General features: G+C 37.6%; 1 protein-coding gene and 1 long non-coding RNA gene across 5 annotated transcripts; both read left to right on the top strand.

The window, feature by feature from the left end:
- The first annotated feature begins 6,046 nt into the window (after nt 1-6,046).
- Nucleotides 6,047-9,772, top strand: LOC145421443 (uncharacterized). Its single transcript, XR_013902798.1, has 3 exons — nt 6,047-7,063; nt 7,887-7,912; nt 9,159-9,772. It is a non-coding gene; the product is annotated as an uncharacterized LOC145421443 (long non-coding RNA).
- Nucleotides 9,773-15,883: 6,111 nt separating this feature from the next.
- On the top strand, nt 15,884-19,098 carry LOC145421423 (ATP-dependent DNA helicase PIF1-like). 4 transcript variants are annotated; one of them, XM_080291763.1, is made up of 3 exons: nt 15,884-17,557; nt 17,750-17,848; nt 18,812-19,098. In XM_080291763.1, exons 1-2 carry the CDS (start codon nt 16,061-16,063, stop codon nt 17,837-17,839), a joined length of 1,587 nt encoding a protein of 528 aa, XP_080147889.1. In that variant the 5' UTR covers nt 15,884-16,060; the 3' UTR covers nt 17,840-17,848; nt 18,812-19,098. The 4 variants fall into 4 exon arrangements, with proteins under 4 accessions (XP_080147889.1, XP_080147887.1, XP_080147884.1 ...); XM_080291761.1 differs by having other exon boundaries at nt 18,797-19,098; XM_080291758.1 differs by having other exon boundaries at nt 15,884-17,848.
- The last annotated feature ends 5,713 nt before the right edge of the window (nt 19,099-24,811 follow it).

Below are 24,811 nucleotides of genomic sequence, written 5' to 3'. Positions count from 1 at the left end.
TGGGAAACTTCTGCAATTCTGCTAAAATTTGCTTGTTTTTGAAACTTAACTACTTCCTCATATTTTCACCTAGAACAACCATTCAAACTTTAAAATGTTCATAGATTATTGGGCTATTCAGGTATGATTCAGCTTTTTTAAATCTTTTACTGTTTTACTTTTATGCCTCTTAAAGTTTTGAGTTGCAAAATTGTGATTTTTCACAAAATACATGCGTTGTTATGGTTGCTATGCTCTTGGCTTCCAGTGTGTCACTGAAGGTTTTGCAGTCTTCTCTTCATGTCCGAACAACTGTTTGCTACTTGCTCAATTTTCACTCAACTTCCACAAATTATACATCAAAACGTAGGTATTTTTGCTGGCTTTCAGGAAATGTCACTATCATTGTTGTGGGATTTATAGAATTTTCGCAAATCTCCTCAGACCAACACAATGTCAGAAAACTCTCCATATAAAGTCAATGGAGAGCTTGTTCAAAATCACCGCTGGATTTCTGTAATGAGAGGCATATTCGAATCGTCATATCTCCTTAACGAAGCAAAGTTAAGACATGAGGCTTGTCCCCGAATATCTTCAGACACCCCTGACGCTCACAATTCAAGAATTTCTTTCTCACCTATTACCGTTCTGAAATGAGTTGGACTTGTTTGAGGGTAGGAAATTTGTCCTTCGCTCAGATTTCTTCAGATTTCAAACTGTGGAAATGAACCACTTTTTTCTCTCGTCATAACTTTTTGTTGGATTTCCACAGAGACCTGAAAATTTCTATGACTGTTCACCAAAGCCTGCTGTCTCTTACGGTGAAAGAATGATATCGATACTCCAAATAGATTTAGAGTTAGAAAGCGTTGTTTGAGGGCAAGTCAAGGCAGTTTTTGCTTCGCTCTGCTCAGTTATGGTGCATTAGAAGTCTAATATCTTTAATAATTCATATTTTAATGATAAATTGTTAACACTGGAAGATTCCCCCATCTCTTCTGAACAAAACGGTGTAAGAATGACCGCTCTAGCCCCTACGGTTAGGAAATTATGGTCATTTGTTTGAGGGGAGTCCTCACTATGAGAAATAGGCTGCAATAATCCTGTGCCTCTCTGTCCTGCGTGTGTAAAAAGATGCACCTGTTTTGGCGGGAAAACGTAAACAGCCACTCTGATTGGTGGATTTAAATTCGGCAGCTCTCTCCCTCTGTGTGTGTGTGTGTGTGTGTGTGTGTGTGTGTGTGTGTGTGTGTGTGTGTGTGTGTTTAGTGGGAGAGAGAGGACCCTGCCCTTATTTGGCAGCATGTCATTGTAGGATTTAAATTGAATATAGTTAGACTGGTTGACTGGATTAGAGCCTGTGTTTGTGTGTCCCTCTGTGCATTTGTGTTCCAATATGCCTCCATATTTGTAATTTTGTAAGTTATTACTATTCTGCTAAATCATACTATTTCTGCTTTTCATAGGATTTGTGCCTAATATAGTATTTCTGCTTTTTATAGGATTTGTGCCTAACATAGTATTTCTGCTTTTTATAGGATTTGTGCCTAATATAGTATTTCTGCTTTTTATAGGATTTGTGCCTAATATAGTATTTCTGCTTTTTATAGGATTTGTGCTTAATATAGTATTTCTACTAAATTATAGTATTTCTGCTTTTTATAGTATTTGTGCTAAAACATAGTATTTCTACTAAATGTAGTATTTCTGCTTTTTATACTATTTGTGCTAAATTATAATATTTCTGCTTTTTATACTATTTGTGCTAAATTATAATATTTCTGCTTTTTATACTATTTGTGCTAAAACATAGTATTTCTACTAAATGTAGTATTTATGCTTAATCATACTATTTCTGCTTTTTATAGGATTTGTGCCTAATATAGTATTTCTGCTTATTATAGGATTTGTGCTTAATATAGTATTTCTGCTAAATTATAGTATTTCTGCTTTTTATAGTATTTGTGCTAAAACATAGTATTTCTACTAAATGTAGTATTTATGCTTAATCATAGTATTTCTATATATTTCTGCCAGGTCCCCAGGCAGCCAATCCTCTGTGAGGACTTAGACATTCAAATTTTCAAATCAGGGCCTGCATGGTTTCCCAGCCAATCATATATGTGTCCTGAGGCATTCAAATTTGCATATTGGGGCCTTCATGGCTTCTAAGCCAGCCAATTATATCTGAGGGCTGAGGAATTCAAATCCACAAATCAGGGCCTGCACGGCTTCCCAGGCAGCCAATCATATATGTGGCCTCAGGCATTCAAATTTGCATATTGGGGGAATTCGTGGCTTCTAAGTCAACAAGTCATCCATGTCGTATATCTCTAAAAATTCACATTTTAATGATAAATTGTTAACACTGGAAGATTCCCCCATCTCTTCTGAACAAAATGGTGTAAGAATGACCGCTCTAGCCCCTACGGTTTGGAAATTATGGTCATTTGTTTGAGGGGAGTCCTCACTATGAGAAATAGGCTGCAATAATCCTGTGCCTCTCTCTGCTGCGTGTGTAAAAAGATGCACCTGTTTTGGCGGGAAAAAGTACACAGGCTCTCTGATTGGTGGATTCAAATTTAGCAGCTCCCAGGCTGACCTAGAAACTTACTTTTCTCTCCCTGTGCATTTTTTTTGCTGATTTTTTCATTTAACAAGTATATTTGAGGGACCCTCAGCATGTTCAGCATTTTTTCAGCTGTCCATTTTGCTTTTCCAATTTTTTTGTTTAACTTATTACTATTGTGCTAAATCATACTGTTTCTGCTATTTCATAAGATTTGTGCTTAATATAGTATTTCTGCTTTTAATAGGATTTGTGCTTAATATAGTATTTCTGCTTTTTATAGAATTTGTGCTTAATATAGTATTTCTGCTTTTTATAGAATTTGTGCTTAATATAGTATTTCTGCTAAATTATAGGATTTGTGCCTAATATAGTATTTCTGCTTTTTATAGTATTTGTGCTAAAACATAGTATTTCTACTAAATGTAGTATTTATGCTTAATCATAGTATTTCTATATATTTCTGCCAGGTCCCCAGGCAGCCAATCCTCTGTGAGGACTTAGACATTCAAATTTTCAAATCAGGGCCTGCACGGTTTCCCAGCCAATCATATATGTGTCCTGAGGCATTCAAATTTGCATATTGGGGCCTTCATGGCTTCTAAGCCAGCCAATCATATCTGAGGGCTGAGGAATTCAAATCCACAAATCAGGGCCTGCACAGCTTCCCAGCCAGCCAATCATGTATGTGGGCTCCAGGCATTCAAATTTGCATATTGGGGAATTCGTGGCTTCTAAGTCAACAAGTCATCCATGTCATATATCTCTAAAAAATCATATTTTAATGATAAATTGTCAACACTTGAAGATTCCCCCATCTCTTCTGAACAAAACGGTGTAAGAATGACCCTTCTAGCCCCTACGGTTAGGAAATTATGGTCATTTGTTTGAGGGGAGTCGTCACTATGAGAAATAGACTGCAAAAATCCTGTGTGTCTCTGTGCTGCGTGTGTAAACAGAAGCACCTGTTTTGGCGGGAAAAAGTGCACAGGCTCTCTGATTGGTGGATTCAAATTCAGCAGCTCCCAGGCTGACCTAGAAACTTACTTCTCTCTCCCTGTGTGTGTGTGTGTGTGTGTGTGTGTGTGTGTGTGTGTGTGTGTGTGTGTGTGACAGAGAGAGAGAGAGAGAGAAAGGCTTTCAATGGGATGACCTCATTTCTATATATTTCTGCCAGGCAGCCAATCCTCTGTGCGGACTCAGACACATATCACATATCAGGGCCTGCACGGCTTCCCAGTCAGCCAATCATATCTGAGGTCTTCCGTTTCCTCTCTCGTCATATCTCAGTGACGGTTGTACAAAGAGCAATGAAAATCGCAGTCAAAGTACACCAAAGTCCACTGATTCAGCCAGTAGAAGAATTATGCTTCTAGTCCACCTAGTGTTTGAGTTACACAACGTTTTGTAACTGCAAAAAATGGGGTTTTCCGCCTCTCACCGCGATCTAAATCTGACTCCTCATCACCCTGTTTTTCAAAGTGGCTCCTCTCTTTCCAAGTGGCGCAGTTGGTAATGACACGGGTCTGCAAACCAAAGGTCGTGGGTTCGATTCCACCTTGGTCAACATTTTTTTTTTCCCTACAAATTAATACACTGTCACAGACCAGTAATTCATATTCATCATTTATTACAATTCTGCAAACTTTTATGATTTTACCAGCTTCTGTTATCTTATACTATTTCTCCTAAATTCTTGTATTTTTGAGAAGTTATCATGTTTCTGGTAAGTTACAATATTTCTGCTAAGTTCTGCTATTGTATTTCTGCCAAGTATTATGTTTCCTCTAAGATATTGCAGTTCTGCGAAGTTATTACATTTTAGCAAAGTTCCTTTGCTTCTGCAAAGTTTTTACAATTTCTGCAACTTTTCAGCTTTTTCAGCTAGTTTTAGCAGACAGCTTCAGCTTTAAAGCAATTCAGAATTCATGATTACAACCAATATGTAGTAGAATAAAAGAAACAAATGTGCAATGAACATATCAGGAGTCCCTGTTAAAAAGTCTCATAGCAGTGGGGTTAAGGGACCTCCTGAACCTCTTGAGTCCTGCAGTGGAGTGAGATGAACCTCTGCAGCTCCTACTGTGAGGATGCTTAGGCGATCACCAACACCAAGGAGCTGGTGTTGGTGTTCAGCAGAAGACTGTTCTTATTACTGCAGTCAGTTAAATAAATCTATCATAATAAAGTACATTTTAACATAATGACCTTGTGTTTATTTATGTCTTTTAACCATTATTTCAAATTCAAAGAATCCTGTTTTAAACATTTATTAAACTTATAGAATTAAATTTCTGCTAGTTGCTTTTTGTTGCAAAAAAATCTAGTATAATAATATTTAAATTTACATATATTTTTCACGTTTTCCATGCCAATTTTGTGTAATTGCGGAGTTTCCCACTACCCGTGAATGCCTCTTTTTTTAACGTCTCTGCCTGACTCCTGAATCTCCGTCCACTCTCAGCTCGATCCCCACCGGTAAGCGCTGCTTCTCTGTCTCTCTTTTCTGAAATGAAATGTCTATAAGCTGTATGAGGGATTTACCCAGTTGTTGTTAGTGACTTATGAAGCCAGTCGAAGTATAAGTCATGTTAAAGTAACACAATGGCTGCTTTTTTAGTGAAACGTTGTAATTTTACTATTTAAAAGGAGTGTTTGGTATGCTAGCCCTAAGTGCTAACGCCTAGCCTAGCTGCTATAGGCCCAGTGTGAAATTAATATGGTTCATTTGATTGTTTATTACAGTTATTGTGTTGTATTTGGTTCATTCGGTGTGTTAGTGTTTCTGAGTCTGTTAGGGAAGCTGAAGTTAGTTCTCTTCACAAATCAGTCAGTTAAAACGGCCTCATTCTTTCGGTTGTAAGGTAATGAGCCGTCATTTTAGAACCACTGATTAGCTGCTGAAGCAGCAGGGTCGGCAACTTCAAAGGAGCCATTTTACCGCCATTAGCTGTGTCCCAAAACGTCGGCTGCATCTTTCGGAGGACCCGGCCTTCGCGGTCTACGTGGACCGAGAAGGCTGTGAAACTGGACGGTCTAGCCTTCAGATTTGCGTCACCGCTGTCTCGCTGGAGTTTAATAAACTCGGCCGTCTGCTCCTTGCTATTTAAAATATAACAGGACACTGGCGTAAATTCTCGACCGTTTAACGTTTATTGAGCTATGTGAAAATCCCGGAGGAACCCACCAGATGGATTAATAAAGCTTTATTTAATCTAATAATCTAATAACTTTGATCTCAGCCAAACCGATTTACTCCAGAACAAATAAAACACAGAAAAAGGCAAACAATTACATTTTTAAGTTATCAGAGTGACTTGCATATCATGTTTAACCTGAGTAGCGAAAGAGCGGGGGTCTGAACCCCCCTCCCGGCTTGCCATCTGTCACCCACCGAGCCGGTGGGTGACAGACGTCTCTGAAAACGTCGGCACACTTTTGCAAATATGCGATGTCTTGATAAACCAAGCAGATACTTGCAATTTACACCGCTACTTTCTCGCCTAAAAATATGTTAAAAGTTTATGAAATGAAGGACTCATTTGTCGGCCGCATTTGAGACAGCCTTCGTCGACTGGCTGTGACATAATCGGCCTTCAAATGCGGCCTCCGGAGGATGCAGCCGACATTTTGGGACACAGCTTCTGACTGAAAGCCGGGAGAAGAAGAGTCACGTGCCTGTACCGGTGTGTTTTTGTGCTGTGGGTTAATTAACAGAAGGGAGAGAGAGAGTGAGGATGAAACACATAATATAAGAATAATAACATCTCTTAACAAGAAGTTTTTTTTAATTAGGTAATTTTAGTTTTTTAGTTAAATTTTAAGAACTGTTTAACAAACACTTGTTTGTGCAGGTTGTTTTTTTTTTTTTAAATAAAACCTTCACCTGCAGTTCTGTTTAACTTCTCACTTTGTGAAAAACTAACGAAATATAAAAAACGTCCACCTTCAAATAAATAAAATGCAGCAGTGCACCATTAATATTATAAATATGATATGTAGATATTTAAAACAACAGCATATTAAATGATACTGTGTGCAGGTGATAATATTTTTAGGAAGCAGAATTTGAATGCAGACGAACTCAGATGTTGAAGCCTACAAAAATATCATCCAAGCTTTCATTTATGATTGTTCATGCTTTGAAATTGTGATGTCAGAATTTGATAAAGTGTGCAGAGCTAGGTGTAGTAAATCATTGCTTATTAAATCTACTGTGTTATCTAATAGCACCAAACTAATAGAGCTATCACATAACTGAGAAACGTGTGTGGCTTATTACAAATGGATGAAAGCACATTTTACCTTAATGAAGATGTAATCTTTAATAAGGTGTAGAAAAAAGAGGTGAGTTGTTTGTTGCTGTGGTAAACAAAGAAGTGTACTGAATCTTTTGTACTACACAGAGTGATGCAGTATTGACTGTGATGCTGATTTGAGTTGTCTTATTCTGTGTTTTTGTGCTTTGTCTTTTGTTACACAGAGTGAAAGAGATCTTTGGTTTTGCCTTTGCTGGTAAGTAAACAGTGATTGTAACTGAAGCAGTATGAACCTGGCATTGCGTAGCACATTTGGCAACTTACATACAGTAGTCTGACTTTTTGTGATATGTTTCCATTTACTGATTGGCAAAAACACAAAGTCATAATGAAAAACTAAGAGAACCAGAGGTGTGAGTGGACATTGTTAGGTACATTACAGCCAGTGTGTCTAATTAGTTTATCACTTATTTGGTGAATATAATGTGTTTTAAAATTAAATAGAAAAGTTGCCAAAAAGGTACACTGCAAAATACATAAATATTCCTAGCAACGGGTACAATGAGAGGACTTTTTAGTGTAAAAATTTAAGACATTTAATTTTAATTACAAAACATGGTGCACCTCTGCTATTGTAACATGTCAATATTTATTTTAAGATTTACATATTCATATCAGACATGATGAGGTTTTCTGTTGCTTCTGATTTATATAATTACTTTGTATCTAACATTTTTAAAAGTTTTGGTTTTCACACTTTACTAGTACTGACCTGTTGTAGAAAATGTTGGAGCCACAAAGCTTCTGTGTAGGAAATATTTGGTATATCCTGCACTTGTGCCAACAAATATTGGTGGCTATTCTTTGTATTTCTGTAGTAAAGAATGCTTTTATTACACTTGCTATAGCCATGTGAGACGCTGCAGTTCATTTATCTCCTCTTTAGACTACAGTAAGCTCATAAAGCCTTAAATAAATTTACTAGTTAATTTATGTCACAGTAAATTGGATTGTGTGTGAAGAGGCTCAACAGTCTGAATCATCAAACAGTGATCTGATGAATTGTTTCCTTTCTCTAGACTGCTGATCTGATCGTCTCAGTCTGGTAAGTAAAGGTTTGTCTGAGGTGCAGTTCTGGGAAATGTTTCTCATTATAGGAGATTCAGTTTAGTGCAGTGAGTCAGCACAGCTCTTGGGAATAATCAGATCATAGAAAAGTCTATGTAAACATTTCCAGACTTACAGATCTCTCTTATCATCATAGTACATTTTTAATTAGGCCCTAATATCGGCCATGCTAAGTTTATTGTAGATTTAGTGGAGTGTGTATTAAACATGCCCCAAATTTGACTGAAAAATGTAGAAACTGCTGTTTAGGAGTCATCTGTCTCCAAATTTTTCATTTTGCCAAAAGTCATACTGAGTAAATTATTTTTTACTTTTATGTTAACTGCTCCCCAGACATTATGATATACTGTTGTACCAGGTAAGTACACACAGAAACGGGAATTTGAGACCTTTGGGCATTTAGGATCATGTGAGTTGAGTGCATGTGAAGTGTTTAAAGCAGGTGGTCTGAAACTGTCTGCTCTGACTTCATTGTGTGGGTTTAGCTTGACCATATAATGTTTATAGTAAGTTACTATAGCACCATATCTTGGTTTACAGACTCTGTTTGTTTTTATTGTGTTAATAGAATGCGAAAATGTCCTTAGAAATGTTCCACCACCATATGATAAACATTTTTATTCAGTTGAATCTAATAATGTACTGTACAACTCTTCAGTGTGTAATGATATATATGTTCTGTATTTTTCGGACTGTAAGGCGCACTAAATTCTAAGGCACATTAAGCCAAACAAAACAGATAAGTCAAACTTTATTCAACTCATTTACAATAACTCTCAAAATTGTTCAGTTGTAAGACATAAAATACAGAACAATACGCTTACTTTTCAGGATTTATGGACTGATGAATGTGGATTGATCAGTTTGAAATCTGCTACATAAGCATGGCTCTCAACAGGTGCCAGGCCCTTATACACACACACCATATTATGTTGAAGCACAGTACGAATTACTCTACGAGGGTGCTGACTATGGTAGCCATGCTCCGACGATACATCAAGTGGTGCTGCTTTGTAGCTTACCAAAGTCATACTAAAACATTTGACAGAGTGCCGTGTACCACATAGAATTGGTTTGAAATCAGTAAGCACAACCATACATAAGGTGCACTGTCTATTTTTGAGAAAATTAAAGGCTTTTAAATGTGCCTTATAGTCTGAAAAATAGGGTAAAGCCAGGTTTATTGGAAGTGTGTCTAATTCCACTTTCTTTCTGTCTTACAGGTGACCTGCTGCAGAAAACCCTCTCCCTCTATCATTAACAAGCCATTAACAAGCAAATTCAGTCTGTCCTATCACTCTCCCTCTCCCTGCTCCATCTTTTTTGACAAGCCATTCTATCTTCTATCATTTCTCCGCCATGTACTCTATCTAATTTTGACAAGCATAAGCCCTAGTTTGACAAGAAACCAAGTTTGACAACAAACCAAGGTTGACAACAAACCAAGTTTTTGGAAATTGAAGTTACCGCAACTTCGACGATCTGTTTTCAGAAATCTGAGAGATCTCTGCTCTCACTGCTCCTTCTTTCCTGTCGTTAAACTCTCTCATATCCACTCATTTTACTGGAAATTACAAGTAAGAAGTTGAATATACAGTACAGTAGAAGTCACTGTAGAAACTATTTACACAGCCCTAAATTTGTCATTTTAATTTTGCATTACACTTTGGAATAAACATTGATTGGCTGTTTGGCTTACAGGTGCAATTACTTTGAGAAATTATATAAAATATACACCTCTTAAAGGTTTATTTGTAATAAGACAATCTGGTTATTTTGTAATATATACATTCAGACTGCTCTATTTAGATAAATATTAAATTAGATTCAAATACATTTTTCAAGTCTGTTTCACTGGCTATAACATTTGACTACAAGTTTAAACTATTATTATTTAAGGACAAACCCTTTTTTTGTCACTCAGTGTAAGTATTCAGTTACAATTGTCATCTAGAGGCTGCCCTGAGAACCCAGACTTCCTGTTTCCTGACTGCTGCAGAACATCCAGCTGAAGAATCCTCATCGCCTGTCATCTGATCACTACACCACCACAGCTCCTTATATTTGCTTTAGATTTTAGATATCTGAAAGATTTACACAAAGTCTACTTTAAAACTAAGAGTTTTATTATAGCCTGTTGATTGATTGTTGAGATTTATTCTGCATATTACTTCACAGAAGTATAGACCTATTCATTAACCAGTCTGGTTAAAAAAAAAAAAAAGTATAATATACAGTTTTTGAAAAAGCTACAATAAAACTTTTTAAAGATCTTTCCATAACTTTTATATTGAGTTTGTATTTAAGTCAGCCTTTTACATCAATTAAACAGTTATAAGAACACTTTACCATTTGTATAGTTTTACATTTATCCATTTAATAGAAACTTGAGGAGTTTTTCAGTGTTTACAGGTTGATTTTTGTATACATTTGTGTATAAATACATATAAGGTCCAGTTTGTACTTGCACAAAATGCCAAGGAAAGGTCAAAGGTCACAGTCCCAGAAGCTTAGATGGCAAAAGCAGAAGGAACAGGTAAATCTTTCTCAGACCGGTGAGCAGGTAAAGGTGTCTGTTACAAGTATTCCCAGTCCAGAAGTGCAGCTCAGCGTTCAGACAGCCGCAGTGTCTTATGCAGATGTGGTAAAGAGAGGTGTTTGCTCATCATTGGTGCCAAATGCTAAAGTACAGCAGGTAATCCAAACTGAACCCCAGCTAACTGTGCAAACGCAGCATGATGGAGAAGCTCCAGGACCGTCTCATGTACAGGTTACAAACAGTGAAAGTCGTCCACAAGTGAGTAGCATCTGTGCATCCCGAAGCCAGGCCAATGCTAAGTATGGAAAGTACCGGAATCAGCAATGCATGGCGAACAGTTTGGTTTTCCTGTCATTCTTACACGAGGATGAATTCATTACCAGAGCAGATCTTAACCGTGTGTTGGACAAAGGCCATGCCGTGTATTCAGATGCCAGAAAGAGGTTTGTGAACAGCGTGTTTCTAGCCTGTGATGAACTTCCCACTGTGATCATCAGCCGCAGACACGAGTATCAAGTCGACATGTCTCAGTTTGCTCTTTATGGCACATTTGACGGTACAGATCATCTTCCGAGCCTTGAACAGGGACTACAGTGTTTGGCTTCAGACATTTGCTATGCTTTGCTAGTCATGGGAGGAACCGCCATTGCAGTTTCCAGGCTGACTTCAGGTGAATACGCATATTTTGATCCTCACCCACGTAAGTCTACAGGAATGCCATTGTCGCTAAGTGTAAGTGGTGGAACTGCAGTTATGTTAAAATTCACACGTCTTAACGACATGATTGACAGGATCAAACGTTTGTACCGAATGTGTAGCATCGCACCAACCTGTACCTATGAGCTACAGCCTGTTGAGTTCCACAGTGAAAACGTTGCTGACCAAAGAAATGCTGATGAAAACAGACAAACAGCTACAACTGTTCCAGCACCAGCTTTAAATGAACCTAAATTTGAAACCCCCAAATCCACTGAGAAAACACAGAAAACTGTGGCCGACACTTTAGCTACTGAAGTGATGTCATCCAGAGTGGATTATTCAAATGAGCCAGCTGCTGAGCTGAACAATTCTGATTATTTAGAAATAGAAACCTCTGCATCTTCTGTAAGAGACACTCAGGTAACAAAAGATTCTGTTCCTCTGAATGATTTAAACACTGCCTCCTGTTTAACTATGACAACAGATGAACTCTCACATAAACTGTTGAAGCATAATAAACAGCAAAGGAGAAAGATTAGGAGACGACTGTTGGTCCAAGAAAAACTACCACAGAGAAGGGAAAATCAGAAAAAGAAAGAAAGACAGATGTACGCTTTTGATGAAAGCTTTAAGGCAAAGAAAAAAGATTCTAGCAGAAAGTCTCATGATCCTGATCACAGACAGAAGAAGAGTGTGTACAAAAATAATCTGTGTAAACTCAATGCTACATATAGAGAGAAACAGAGAGAACATTTTAGAAAAATCTATAGAGATAGTGCTAAAATTAGAGAGAGAAAAAGAGAACGTGTCATAAGGATGTATAAAGAAGATTCTTCATTCAGAGAAAAGCAGAAGGAACGTATAACAAGAACATATAGAGAATCTCCCATTTTTCGAGAAAAGCAGAAGGAACGTATAACAAGAACATATAGAGAATCTCCCATTTTTCGAGAAAAGCAGAAGGAACGTATGAGAAAAACATATAAAGAATCTTATAGACAATCTCCTATATTCAAAGAACAGCAGAAGGAACGTATAAGAAGAAATTACAGAACTTGTGCTGGATTCAGAGAGAAACATAAAGCTTACATGAGGTCATATGTTTCTAACCTATATAAAGAAAGTGTAGAATTTAGACAGAAAAAAAAATGTTACATCACTAAACGTTATGGAGAAGAGAGACAATTTCAGCAGCAACACAAGGACAATATGAGAGAACGAATGAGAGTAAAATATTGGAACAGTATTTCTTTTAGACAGATGCATAATATCAGATGTGCAATGAAAATAAAAAGAAAATATCGTCAGATGCATCGACCAGCTGACAGTTTACAGTGTCATCCAGAGAACACTTTAATGAATGAGGCCATATCTCGTTTCAGATCCAACATTAAGTCAGCACCATCTTATGTTTGTACTGTTTGTCTAAAAGCTTCTTTTCCTAATCAGGTGAAAATCTGCAAAAGAGAAAATTACTCAAAACACCAAATTGTAGCTCAGCAGTGTCTAACTGGTAAATTTGTTCATGTGTGTGACGAAGCATGTCATGATCACTGCAGCTTTCCTGTTGAGAGAAAAAAGGAGTATATCTGTCACACGTGTCACAGTTCCCTCAAAAGTGGACGCATGCCAAGACTTGCTGCTGTCAACGGTTTAGAACTGCAGGATATTCCAGCTGAACTGTGCGATCTCAACATTCTGGAGAGACATCTGATTGCCAAATGCATACCATTTGCTAAGATTATTCCACTTCCAAAGGGCAGACAGAGACTCATACGTGGTAATGTGGTGTGTGTACCATCTGAAGTCCAACAAACAGTTGACAGTTTACCGAGGATCAGAAGCCAATCACAGATCATGAGGATAAAGCTGAAAAGACGACTGTGCTACAAAGGCCATCAGCTGTTCCAGACTGTCACCTGGTCTAAACTCATTCAAGCCCTGCGTAAACTCAAACAAATTCATCCACAGTACACAGATATTATTATCAGAGATGATGCATTGCTTTGTGATCCAACGTTACCTGATGATGACAGCAGTGATGAAGCCAGCATGGGAAGTGATGATTATGATGAAGCAGATTTAATGGAAATTGACAACTATGAAAAAGATGCCCTTTTGTGCGAAAGTGAGTCTGAAAGTGACCAAGCTATTAATATGCAATCCTGTGATGAACAACCAGAGGAACAAAATCCAGATGAACCAGAAAGTGATTTGAACAATGGAGGTTTTGCTCTAGAAAGTTGTCTGCAGCCTGTAGACATTTCAGAAGAGATTCTCTGTTTCACTGATAACACATATTGTGTGGCTCCTGCAGAAAGAAACAATCCTGTTAGCTTCTTCAGAACTCCTCATTTGGAAGCCATGGCATTTCCTGTGCAGTTTCCTACCGGTCAGAATACACTGGATGAAAAGAGACTTCTTAAACTCACACCAAGTGCTTACTTCAAGTCAAGGCTTTTCAACATTGATGCAAGATTTGCTAAAGACACAAATTACCTGTTTTTCTCACAGTTTGTCACTGAAATACATTTGGCTAATTCCAGCATGACAATACAGCTAAGGAAAGGTAAAACTATGACCAAAGATGGACGCAAAATCACATCGGGAATGTTACAAAGTAAGACAGAAGTAGAGAAGCTGGTAAGAAATAAAGATGCAATCAGATTTATGCAGCCACTCAGAGGAACTCCAGCTTACTGGCAGAAAACTACCAAAGATTTATTCAGTATGATTCGTCAAATAGGAACACCTCAGTTCTTTGTCACTTTCTCTGCTGCTGAGATGAGATGGCCTGAAGTGATTCAAGCAATAAAGAGACAGCAAGGTGAAGAGGTTGATTTTGAAGCCCTGGACTGGTCAGAAAAGTGTGAAATTCTAAGATCAAATCCAGTAACCACCATGCGGATGTTTGATAAGCGTGTTGAGGCTTTGTTCAGAGATTTGCTTTTTTCTCCTGCACAGCCCCTTGGTGAGATCATTGATTACTTTTACAGAGTTGAGTTCCAGCACAGAGGTAGTCCGCATATACACATGTTGCTGTGGATTCGAGAAAAGGTAGAAGCAGATGTGGATGATGACCAAACTGTCTGTGACTTTGTGGACAGATACATCTCAGCTCAACTCCCTGATCCAGAAAAACAACCTGAACTGCACAAAAAAGTCTCTGAACTACAAAAGCACAGCAAGAACCACACAAAGACATGCTTTAAGAGTGTGAACTCTGGTTGTAGATTTGGGTTTCCAAAACCACCATCCACAAGAACAATGATTGTGAGACAGGATGAGGATTCAGACACTGAAGCTGCAAAAGCCAAACTCAGACCTTTGTTGAACCTGCTGAAGGAACCTGAAGCTGCTTCCCTCACCATAGAGCAGATTCTGTCACGATGCAACTTGACAATGAATGAGTATGAACAATGCCTCCAGAACATAAACAAGAAAACAGCTCTGATTCTGAAACGTGACCCAAAGGACTGTTGGATCAACAATTACAACCCAGATCTGCTTGAAGCCTGGAACTCTAATTTAGATGTCTCATTCATTTTGAATGCCTATTCATGTGTAGAATACCTCTGTAAATATATAACAAAGAAAGAATCTGGCCTCTCTGAATACCTGAAGACAGTTATCGATAACTCTGATAAGAACACCGTCAATGAATGTGATGAAATGAGAGCTGTGATGCAGGCTTACTCAAAAAAGAGAGAGATCAGCGCACAGGAGTGTGTGACTCGAGTCTGTGGCCTAAAAATGAAAAAATGTTCCCGCAGTGTTGTATTTGTACCAACAGATGATAACCCAGTAAAAATGAGTCGGCCCATGAGCTTCCTGGAAAGCACAACACATGACAGCTGTAATATTTGGATGACAAGTTTGAGTGATAAATACAAATGCAGACCTGAGACCCCAGAATATGAGGAAATGTCGCTGGCTGATTTTGCTGCCCTGTGCCGGTTGGTGAGTGGTCCAAATGAAGGAAAAGATGTGCTTCCTCTTCTAAACCAGCTTGGATTTGTACAAAGGCGAAAGAATGATAAACCAGCTATAATCAGGTATTACCACTGTTCACAGGAAAAAGATCCTGAGCAATATTATGGTCGACTGTTGAGACTTTACCTTCCACACAGATCAGAGCAGGAACTGAAACCACAATGTTTCCAAACCTATCAGTCCTTCTACAACTCGGGTTTTGTGCGACTTCCATGTCCAGACCACAGTGAGTCTGTGAAACGGATTGTGAAAAGAAATAAAGACAAGTATGAGAAGAACTCTGAGGATATTGAGAGTGCACTGGAAGAGTTTGAACAAAATAGGGATGTTGTGATCGATGAATGGTGTAATCTTGCTCCTGAATCTGAAGTTGTGAGGCTGCAATGTGATGAGAATCTTCCTGAGAGACATTCTGATGATGAGAACGAACAGGAGAATGTTCCCGACTACAGTCGTCAGTCTGATGCTGTAACAGAGATCAGAGCCATCAGAGAACAACCTGCAGTAGATCCAGCCGTGGTACGTGTAATGTATCAGAATCTGAACCAGAAGCAGGCCTGCGTGTTCTATACTATAAGAGACTGGTGTATTCAGCGAGTTTGTGGTTTGAACCCAGATCCATTTTTCTTCTATATCAACGGTGGTGCAGGAACTGGAAAGTCACATCTGATTAAATGTATTCACTCTGAAGCATCAAAGATCCTGAGCAGACTGCCTGCTAATGCAGAAGAAGCTGACATATCAAATCCAACTGTTTTACTGACTTCATTTACCGGTACAGCAGCTTTTTCTATCAATGGCTCTACATTACATTCTCTACTGAAACTACCCAGGAGTCTGAAACCACCCATTCAAGGACTTGGTAACCAACTGGATGAAGTCAGATCTGAGCTGATGAATGCAGAAATTATTGTTATTGATGAGATTTCAATGGTTTCAAAACCCCTTTTTGCCTATGTGGATGCAAGACTGAAACAAATCAAAGGCACTCAGAGACCTTTTGGTGGAATGTCAGTTTTAGCTGTTGGAGATTTTTACCAGCTGCCACCAGTGCGACAGTCTAAACCTCTCTGCGTTTACGATCCAGAACAGATTGACCTATGGCAGGAGCATTTTCAGATGATCACTCTAACCGAGATCATGCGTCAGAAAGATGATGTGGCCTTTGCAGAGATGCTGAACAGGATTAGAGTGAAAGAAAAGACGGATGAGCTTTCTCAGTGCGACAGAGATTTGTTGTCACAGGCTGTGACTGCACCAGAAGAATGTCCAACTGAGGTCTTACACATTTATGCCACCAACAAGAATGTGGAATCCCATAACACAGATACCCTGAAGAAGCTTCATTCAAACATCATAATCATCACTGCAGACGATTTCCAGAAGGATAAACGTACAGGCAGAATGGAACGAAGAGACAAACCATTTACAGGTGGGAGAAATGATTTACCTGACACTCTGAATGTTGCTGAAGGAGCTCGAGTCATGCTGACCAGAAACTTGGACACACTAAACGGTTTAGTCAACGGTGCTTTTGGTATACTGGTAAAGGTGGTGAGATCTGAAAATGATGGACACATAATCAAACTGGGGCTCAGAATGGACAACCGGCAGCCTATGAGACACAACCGCAGTGCTAATGCAGCATCTGATGATCTGGTTTACATTGAGAGAGCAGAGGAGAGTCTGAAGTTTAAAGGAGCGGTACGCAGACAGTTTCCTGTAAAGCTAGCATTTGCCTGCACAATTCACAAAACTCAGGGTCTTACAACACAGACAGCTGTAGTTTCAATGAAGAACATTTTTGAACCAGGTATGGCTTATGTTGCTCTCAGCAGGGTGACGTCTCTCAGTGGACTCTATTTGCAGGACTTGGATGAGAAAAAGATTTACTCCAATCCCGAGGTAACTGCAGCACTCCAAACCATGAGACAAGCCAGCGTTGAGGAAATGATGCCTCTTCTTCAGGTCAGAGAAACAGCCAGCAGACTTGACACTCTTACACTGATCCATCACAATACGGAGGGTTTGCCATCTCACATCAGTGACATCAAGAGTCATCATGAAATGTGTTTAGCAGATGTTTTGTGTCTCACAGAGTCTCACCTCCAAGGCTCCTTTGTTGCAGACAGTCTTCATTTGGATGGCTACACCATGTTCAAACGCAACAGACATGTGTCCTACACAAACTTTCCTCACATGGCCAGCAGAAGTGGTGGTGGAGTTGTTGTGTATTTGAGGAATCATTTTCAGGTTCAGGTAAAACAGTATCTGCATAATGTCACTGATCTTGAGTTTTTAGTGTTGAAGGTTCAGGCTCCATTCCCTGCACTCATTGCTGTTGTGTACAGACCCCCTGACTACAGTTTGACACCATTCATGCAAAACCTGGTAAGTCTTTTAGATTCCCTTGAAATAATGGACTGTCACCCAATCATTGTGTGTGGAGATTTTAATGAGAACCACTTGCAGAGTGGAAGAAAACAGATTCTGGAGCAGTTTCAGTCGAGAGGGTATTCACAGCTGATCACTTCTGCCACTACAGACAAGAACACCCTGCTTGACCTCATTTTTATTTCTCAGCCAGATCAATGTCTCCATTCCGGTGTTCTGAGATCATACTACAGTTACCACAACCCTGTGTTTTGTGTCCTGTCCTCGAGCCAATCATGAAGTCGTCTGGTGAGTTTTGAAACAATTACAGATCATGTTTGTTACAGAGTTTACTGATTGTAGAGTATGAAAAAGATTTTTCATTGGAAAAAATTGTCTTCCCTACTCTGTCTGTAAGAAGACCCTTTCTTATTGCAATGTTATTAATCATGTCACCAAATCATGGCTGTACTTCATGCAGAGCCGGGAGATCTGCTTTCTGTTATCATGCACCTCAGATCTGAAATATACTGCATTAAACGGACATAATTTATTTTTTATTCTCATGTTTTAAATGACTAAATCTACTTATACATTTTTTCAGGGATGTTAATTGTCATCTCCTTTTTTGATACTTTTTTTACTCTGACGTATGTATCTCAACAAACGAGATCTTCCCCTCCAAGATGCTTTCAAATATGAAATAGTAAATAAATAAATCACAGATAAATGCAGGTATTTATTATGGGTCACATGAATAAATACAGACAATTATATTTTCTTGATTATAGTAAATTTTGTAGAATCAAATGTTTTTTGGATGAATGAGGTTTTGCTTATCATGTTTTACAGGTAAAAAATGTTAAAAGTTTTAAACTATCTTTAGGCTACCAGAGATGTCTATAATTATACATTATGTAGAGAAAAACATTTTCACAGCTTACAGAATTTGTATAAAAACTGATTTAGAAGTACATGGAAAGTTTCTGCATCAATTTTCTGACTTGAACTTTATCCGGGTGGGTTTGGGTTTGGGTGGATAAAGGCCAAGTCAGAATTCTCTGAGCAGCTGGAAAAAGCTGCTAATAAACAAAGACATCAGAAAGCGGGGGCTTTAGGTGTAGCCCCCGCTTTCTGACGCACTAATTAGATTTAGTAACTGACACCCCATACCAGCATTATATAGACACTTGGGGGCTGAGATGGGTGGGTGGGGAGGGGGGGTGGGTGGTGTTAAAAGCACTTTATGTTTTGTAGATGTATTTTTTTCAGACAGGGCACACACAGTCCTGTTTCCTTTGTGGGAAAACCTTCAAACTTCACCATCCTCAGCTGAAACAACAACATCTTAACACCATCTTCATGAACTGCTGAGCCAAACCTGATCCATCAGTGCTGGACTGCACAGATAACTACATGCCACACAGAGACTGCTGTTTTATGAACTGCCATACCAGTATGTCTTCAATGGAGAAGATGACACACCCATCACCTGACCTCCTGCCTGATCTGGAGACCATCATGATGCTGCCACACTACACACCTCTGAGACCATGAATGATGACTCTTACTGAGGAAACTGTATTTCCTGTCAGAGATGCTCAGTGATCCTCAGAGCAGAGAGAGGTATGATTCTTTATCTTTGATAAAAAATGTCAGTGTTTTTAATTCAATTAATTAATTAAAATCCTGTTTAGTGCATAAATAATTCCACACTCAAATGATTATACTTGTTGACACTTTTTGAGTTTTAATTCACATTATGGATTACAAATCTATGCTTTTTCTACTCTGTCTCTCTGTGCAGGTATTGCTGTCTTCTGAGTTCTTCAGTGTCCCAACTGAGACATTCAAACCTCATTGCAGAGCTCATGTCTTTCCTCACCATCATGTGAGTGTGAGATTGCTCTGGATTCTGGTTATGTGGCCTGCAGCACCTATAAGGTATTTCAACATTGTTCATTGCATAACTTATTTGTAGTTTTTAGGCCTTAACACAAATAAAATGTTCCTTTTTCTGTATTTTTTAGAACAAGCTCATCCAGTGTGCCTGCATTCCAGCTTCTTAGACTCTACTCAAGTGGACAGAGTATCAGTGTTTGGCCACTCTTACAGACACCGACTTCTGTCAACTCACTGCTACTGATCAGGCACCTGACTCCAGGAAGACAGAGGGCTGCAAGCCTGTCATCGTTTCCAGTGTGGCTTTGTATTCTTGGGGTAGCATCAGATTTTTCCCACAAATATTCAAAGGTAACACTTATTTTAAGCGTAGTTATTAAGTCAAAAGTCTTCCCTTGTGTTAATTTTATTTTTTTTATTTGTTTTTGTTTTCTTTTAGATTTATGTGCAGTGATCGGATGTGGTGGAGCTTTGTTAACTGTGTGGAAAACATCTGTTTGTGATGATATTTACAATGAGGCTTTAAGGTGACAGTTTCCATGTAATTTCAATCCTTTTACTAAGCAAAAACATGTTTGCAATTAACATATTTTTTTTCAGTTTTGTCTTTTGGATTTATGGTTAACATTCCTCTGTGACAGCAAATACTAAACTGGTCCAAGTAACCAGCATATCATTGGTCAAAGGCAAAAAGGACCACATGTCACGCTAGCAATGAATTATTGACTGTGTTTGTGTCACCAGATTTAACAAACAATATCAGACATGAAACTGAACTCTGGATTAATGTGCAGATTTTTTTTGTGTTTTTTTTTATTGTTGAATAATTATTTTGTAGAACAAACCCAATCTATTTACCCAAACAATGTAACTTGTTTGGGTAAATAGTGGATTAATATATCTAAGTCTATAAGTATAGCAAGCTGAATTCATACAGACACACAGCTCTAAATCCTGGATTGTAGGATGTACAAAAATGATCATGTGATTATTATGGACATTTAAATAACTATATCTATTGAACCATTACATGTATTCTTTTTAGAAATTACACAATCTCAAAATGTGAAAAAAGAAAGTGTTTAAGAGAATAAATAATGTGTGTTTGTATGAATCCTGCCTTAGTATGGGGTGTCAGTAACTACATTAGTATAGAGTAGGTCTAACAGTGGTTTTCCACATCTGCTCTAATACAGCGGTCCCCAAACTTTTTTGCGCCATGGACCGGTTTATGCCCGACAATATTTTTCATGGACCGGCCTTTAAGGTGTCGCGGATAAATATAACAAAATAAAACTAGTACCGGTACCGAAAAAAAGAAAATTTATTCATAACACACGTCAAAAGACCCAGGAAAACCGAGTTAACGATAAAAACGATAACAAAATAACGCTGAAAACCGATAAAAACCCTGAAAACGATACATTTCACACCTGAGCCTCATCTCTCGCGGCCCGGTACCAAACGACTCACGGACCGGTACCGGTCCGAGGCCCGGGGGTTGGGGACCGCTGCTGTAATATATATAGATAATGGGTCAGACATATAAAGTCATTTTGAAAAGTTCATAAAGGTCATTTATATGTGTTCCTCTTTATCATTTTATATCAGGTCAAACAGCTGACTTGAGTTTTGATCAGAGTAGAACCATAACATTCATGCTAATGGTTCTACTGTTTACAGTTACTTTATGATGGATTTCACCCTGGTCACAGCACTATGTGAAAAGCTGTTAGAGGTAAAGTTAAGCCAATTAATACCTCATCATAAGTCACTCTCTAACGCAAAGCAGTGATTATTTTTCACTGTAATTTATTCCACAACGATGTTCTTTATTTGATCCTTGTTTCTTTAAATATGCAAATCGATTGTTCAGCTGTGTGACTCTCCACACCTCAAATATATCACAATGTGGACTTCATTTTGACAGTATTTTGTAGATTGGTACCATATTTATCATCAAATCAGGAAACTGTAAACTAATTGAAAAAATTAAGCTTATGAAAATTTTAATGTGGCATAGGAACATGTTGTTTATCCTTGCCAAATGGTATTTACACAAAACTCCAGCAAATCAGAGGATATATTTTTGTCTCTCACTTGCTATATATGTGTATATTTTTGCAGTTAATAGCCTATCATGTGTCTGCGCATCTTAGGGCCATAAACATAAACATGGCAAACAAGGATATGTTCACAATTCCAACAGATGCTTCAATTGTTTGTATAGATTTTAGATCAATTTGATTTGCATTTTCTATTAATATTTTTCTGTTTGTCCCAAATGGTATTTTTATTTCTTTATGCCATTATTGTAATCATTGGAAACAACTGAGTAAATATTTTGTATCATATGTTTCTAAAAATATTTGAATGTTCTACTTTTCTACTACTGGTTTTCTACTTTCTAAACTTTCTGCCACTTTTTGGCATTTCAATAACATTATTTTTGGGTGTTTTAATCTCTGACCGCAGCATCTTGTGCATTTATTACCTAAATGTTGTTTGTGTGGGTCTTGCCTTTGTTATGTTTTTTTGCCATTTTTAGATTTCACCAGCTGTGCAAACTCGCAATTTTACCTTGGTTTTGTTCCACATTAGTTTATCTGCCGGCACGTTTTCTTCCTTTTCTAATGTTTTTGGTAATTTTTCACAGTTAAACAAGTAACTTTGAGGTTACTTCAGCATTTTCAGCTGTTATCTGTTGACAGTTTTGCCTAATTATTACATTTCTGCAAATTTCTAGCAGTTCTGATAAGTTGTAATATTTCTGCCAAGTTTTTAATTTTCTACTAAATTATATTATTCCTGCTAGGTTACACTACTTTTGTTTGTTATGTTATGTTAAGTTATGTTATTCTAAATTATTGCATTTCTGCTAAGTTATTACATTTTTCTTAACTTGATATTGTTCTGCAAAGTTATTAAAATTTCAGCAACTTTTTAAACACTGACTTTGATTTCTTCAGCTTCTTCAGCTATTTTCAACTATTTTCAGCAGACAGCTTCAGCTTTACAGTTTCCTCTAAGTGATTGCAGTTCTGCTAAGTTATTACATTTTAGCAAAGTTCTTTTGCTTCTGCAAAGTTTTTACAATTTCTGCAACTTTTCAGCTTTTTCAGCTACTTTTTGCAGACAGCTTCAGCTTTAAGCATCCACACTGCATTTTCGCAGGAAATGCAAATTTTTCTAGTTATTATTATTATTATTCTAGTTGCTTCCGTACACTTTTTGGCACTTAACTACTTCCACAATTTTCAGCCGATTTTCACCGTTCAAATTTTAAACTATTCAGCTATTTCTGCTAATTTACGCTACGATTTTTGCTATTTTTAACTATTATACTTTTTAAAATATTCCACTTTTTTCCTTTAATTTGTCCCATTGAAATGAATGGGAAACTTCTGCAATTCTGCTAAAATTTGCTTGTTTTTGAAACTTAACTACTTCCTCATATTTTCACCTAGAACAACCATTCAAACTTTAAAATGTTCACAAATTATTGGGCTATTCAGGTATGATTCAGCTTTTTCAAATCTTTTACTGTTTTACTTTTATGCCTCTTAAAGTTTTGAGTTGCAAAATTGTGATTTTTCACAAAATACATGTGTTGTTATGGTTGCTATGCTCTTGGCTTCCAGTGTGCCACTGAAGGTTTTGCAATTTTCACTTCATGTCCGAACAACTTCCTGCTACTTGCTCAATTTTCACTCAACTTCCACAAATTATACATCAAAACGTAGGTATTTTTGCTGGCTTTCAGAAAATGTCACCATCATTGTTGTGGGATTTATAGAATTTTTGCAAATCTCCTCAGACTAACACAAGGTCAGAAAACTCTCCATATAAAGTGAATGGAGAGCTTGTTCAAAATCACCGCTGGATTTCTGTAATGAGAGGCATATTCGAATCGTCATATCTCCTTAACGAAGCAAAGTTAAGACATGAGGCTTGTCCCCGAATATCTTCAGACACCCCTGACGCTCACAATTCAAGAATTTCTTTCTCACCTATTACCGTTCTGAAATGAGTTGGACTTGTTTGAGGGTAGGAAATTCGTCCTTCGCTCAGATTTCTTCAGATTTCAAACTGTGGAAATGAACCACTTTTTTCTCTCGTCATAACTTTTTGTTGGATTTCCACAGAGACCTGAAAATTTCCATGATTGTTCACCAAAGCCTGCTGCCTCTTACGGTGAAAGAATGATATCGATACTCCAAATAGATTTCAAGTCACAAAGCGTTGTTTGAGGGCAAGTCAAGGCAGTTTTTGCTTCGCTCTACTCAGTTATGGTGCATTAGAAGTCAAATATCTTTAATAATTCATATTTTAATGATAAATTGTAAACACTGGAAGATTCCCCCATCTCTTCTGAACAAAACGGTGTAAGAATGACCGCTCTAGCCCCTACGGTTAGGAAATTATGGTCATTTGTTTGAGGGGAGTCGTCACTATGAGAAATAGACTGCAATAATCCTGTGCCTCTCTCTGCTGCGTGTGTAAAAAGATGCACCTTTTTTGGCGGGAAAACGTAAACAGCCACTCTGATTGGTGGATTTAAATTCGGCAGCTCTCTCCCTCTGTGTCTGTTTGTGTGTGTGTGTGTGTGTGTGTGTGTGTGTGTGTGTGTGTGTGTGTGTGTGTGTGTGTGTGTGTGTGTGTTTAGTGGGAGAGAGAGGACCCTGCCCTTATTTGGCAGCATGTCATTGTAGGATTTAAATTGAATATAGTTAGACTGATTGACTGGATTAGAGCCTGTGTTTGTGTGTCCCTCTCTGCATTTCTGTTTCAATATGCCTCCATATTTGTAATTTTGTAAGTTATTGCTATTCTGCTAAATCATAGCATTTCTGGTACTTTTCGGTACTTGTGCTAAATACAGTATTTCTGCTAAATTATAGTATTTCTGCTTTATTATACTATTTGTGCTAAAACATAGTATTTCTACTAAATGTAGTATTTCTGCTTTTTATACTATTTGTGCTAAATTATAATATTTCTGCTTTTTATACTATTTGTGCTAAATTATAATATTTCTGCTTTTTATACTATTTGTGCTAAATTATAATATTTCTGCTTTTTATACTATTTGTGCTAAAACATAGTATTTCTACTAAATGTAGTATTTCTGCTTTTTATACTATTTGTGCTAAATTATAATATTTCTGCTTTTTATACTATTTGTGCTAAATTATAATATTTCTGCTTTTTATACTATTTGTGCTAAATTATAATATTTCTGCTTTTTATACTATTTGTGCTAAAACATAGTATTTCTACTAAATGTAGTATTTATGCTTAATCATACTATTTCTGCTTTTTATAGGATTTGTGCCTAATATAGTATTTCTGCTTTTTATAGGATTTGTG

Source organism: Astatotilapia calliptera, chromosome 3 (genome assembly GCF_964374335.1).
Source record: "Astatotilapia calliptera chromosome 3, fAstCal68.1, whole genome shotgun sequence".
NCBI lineage: Eukaryota > Metazoa > Chordata > Actinopteri > Cichliformes > Cichlidae > Astatotilapia > Astatotilapia calliptera.
Note: the sequence above shows the minus strand (reverse complement) of the source record. Positions and strands in the feature narration are given on the sequence as shown.

Coding starts and splice junctions, on each gene's coding strand:
- LOC145421423 (XM_080291758.1), top strand. CDS start 16,061: ATGAATGCAGAAATTATTGTTATTGATGAGATTTCAATGGTTTCAAAA.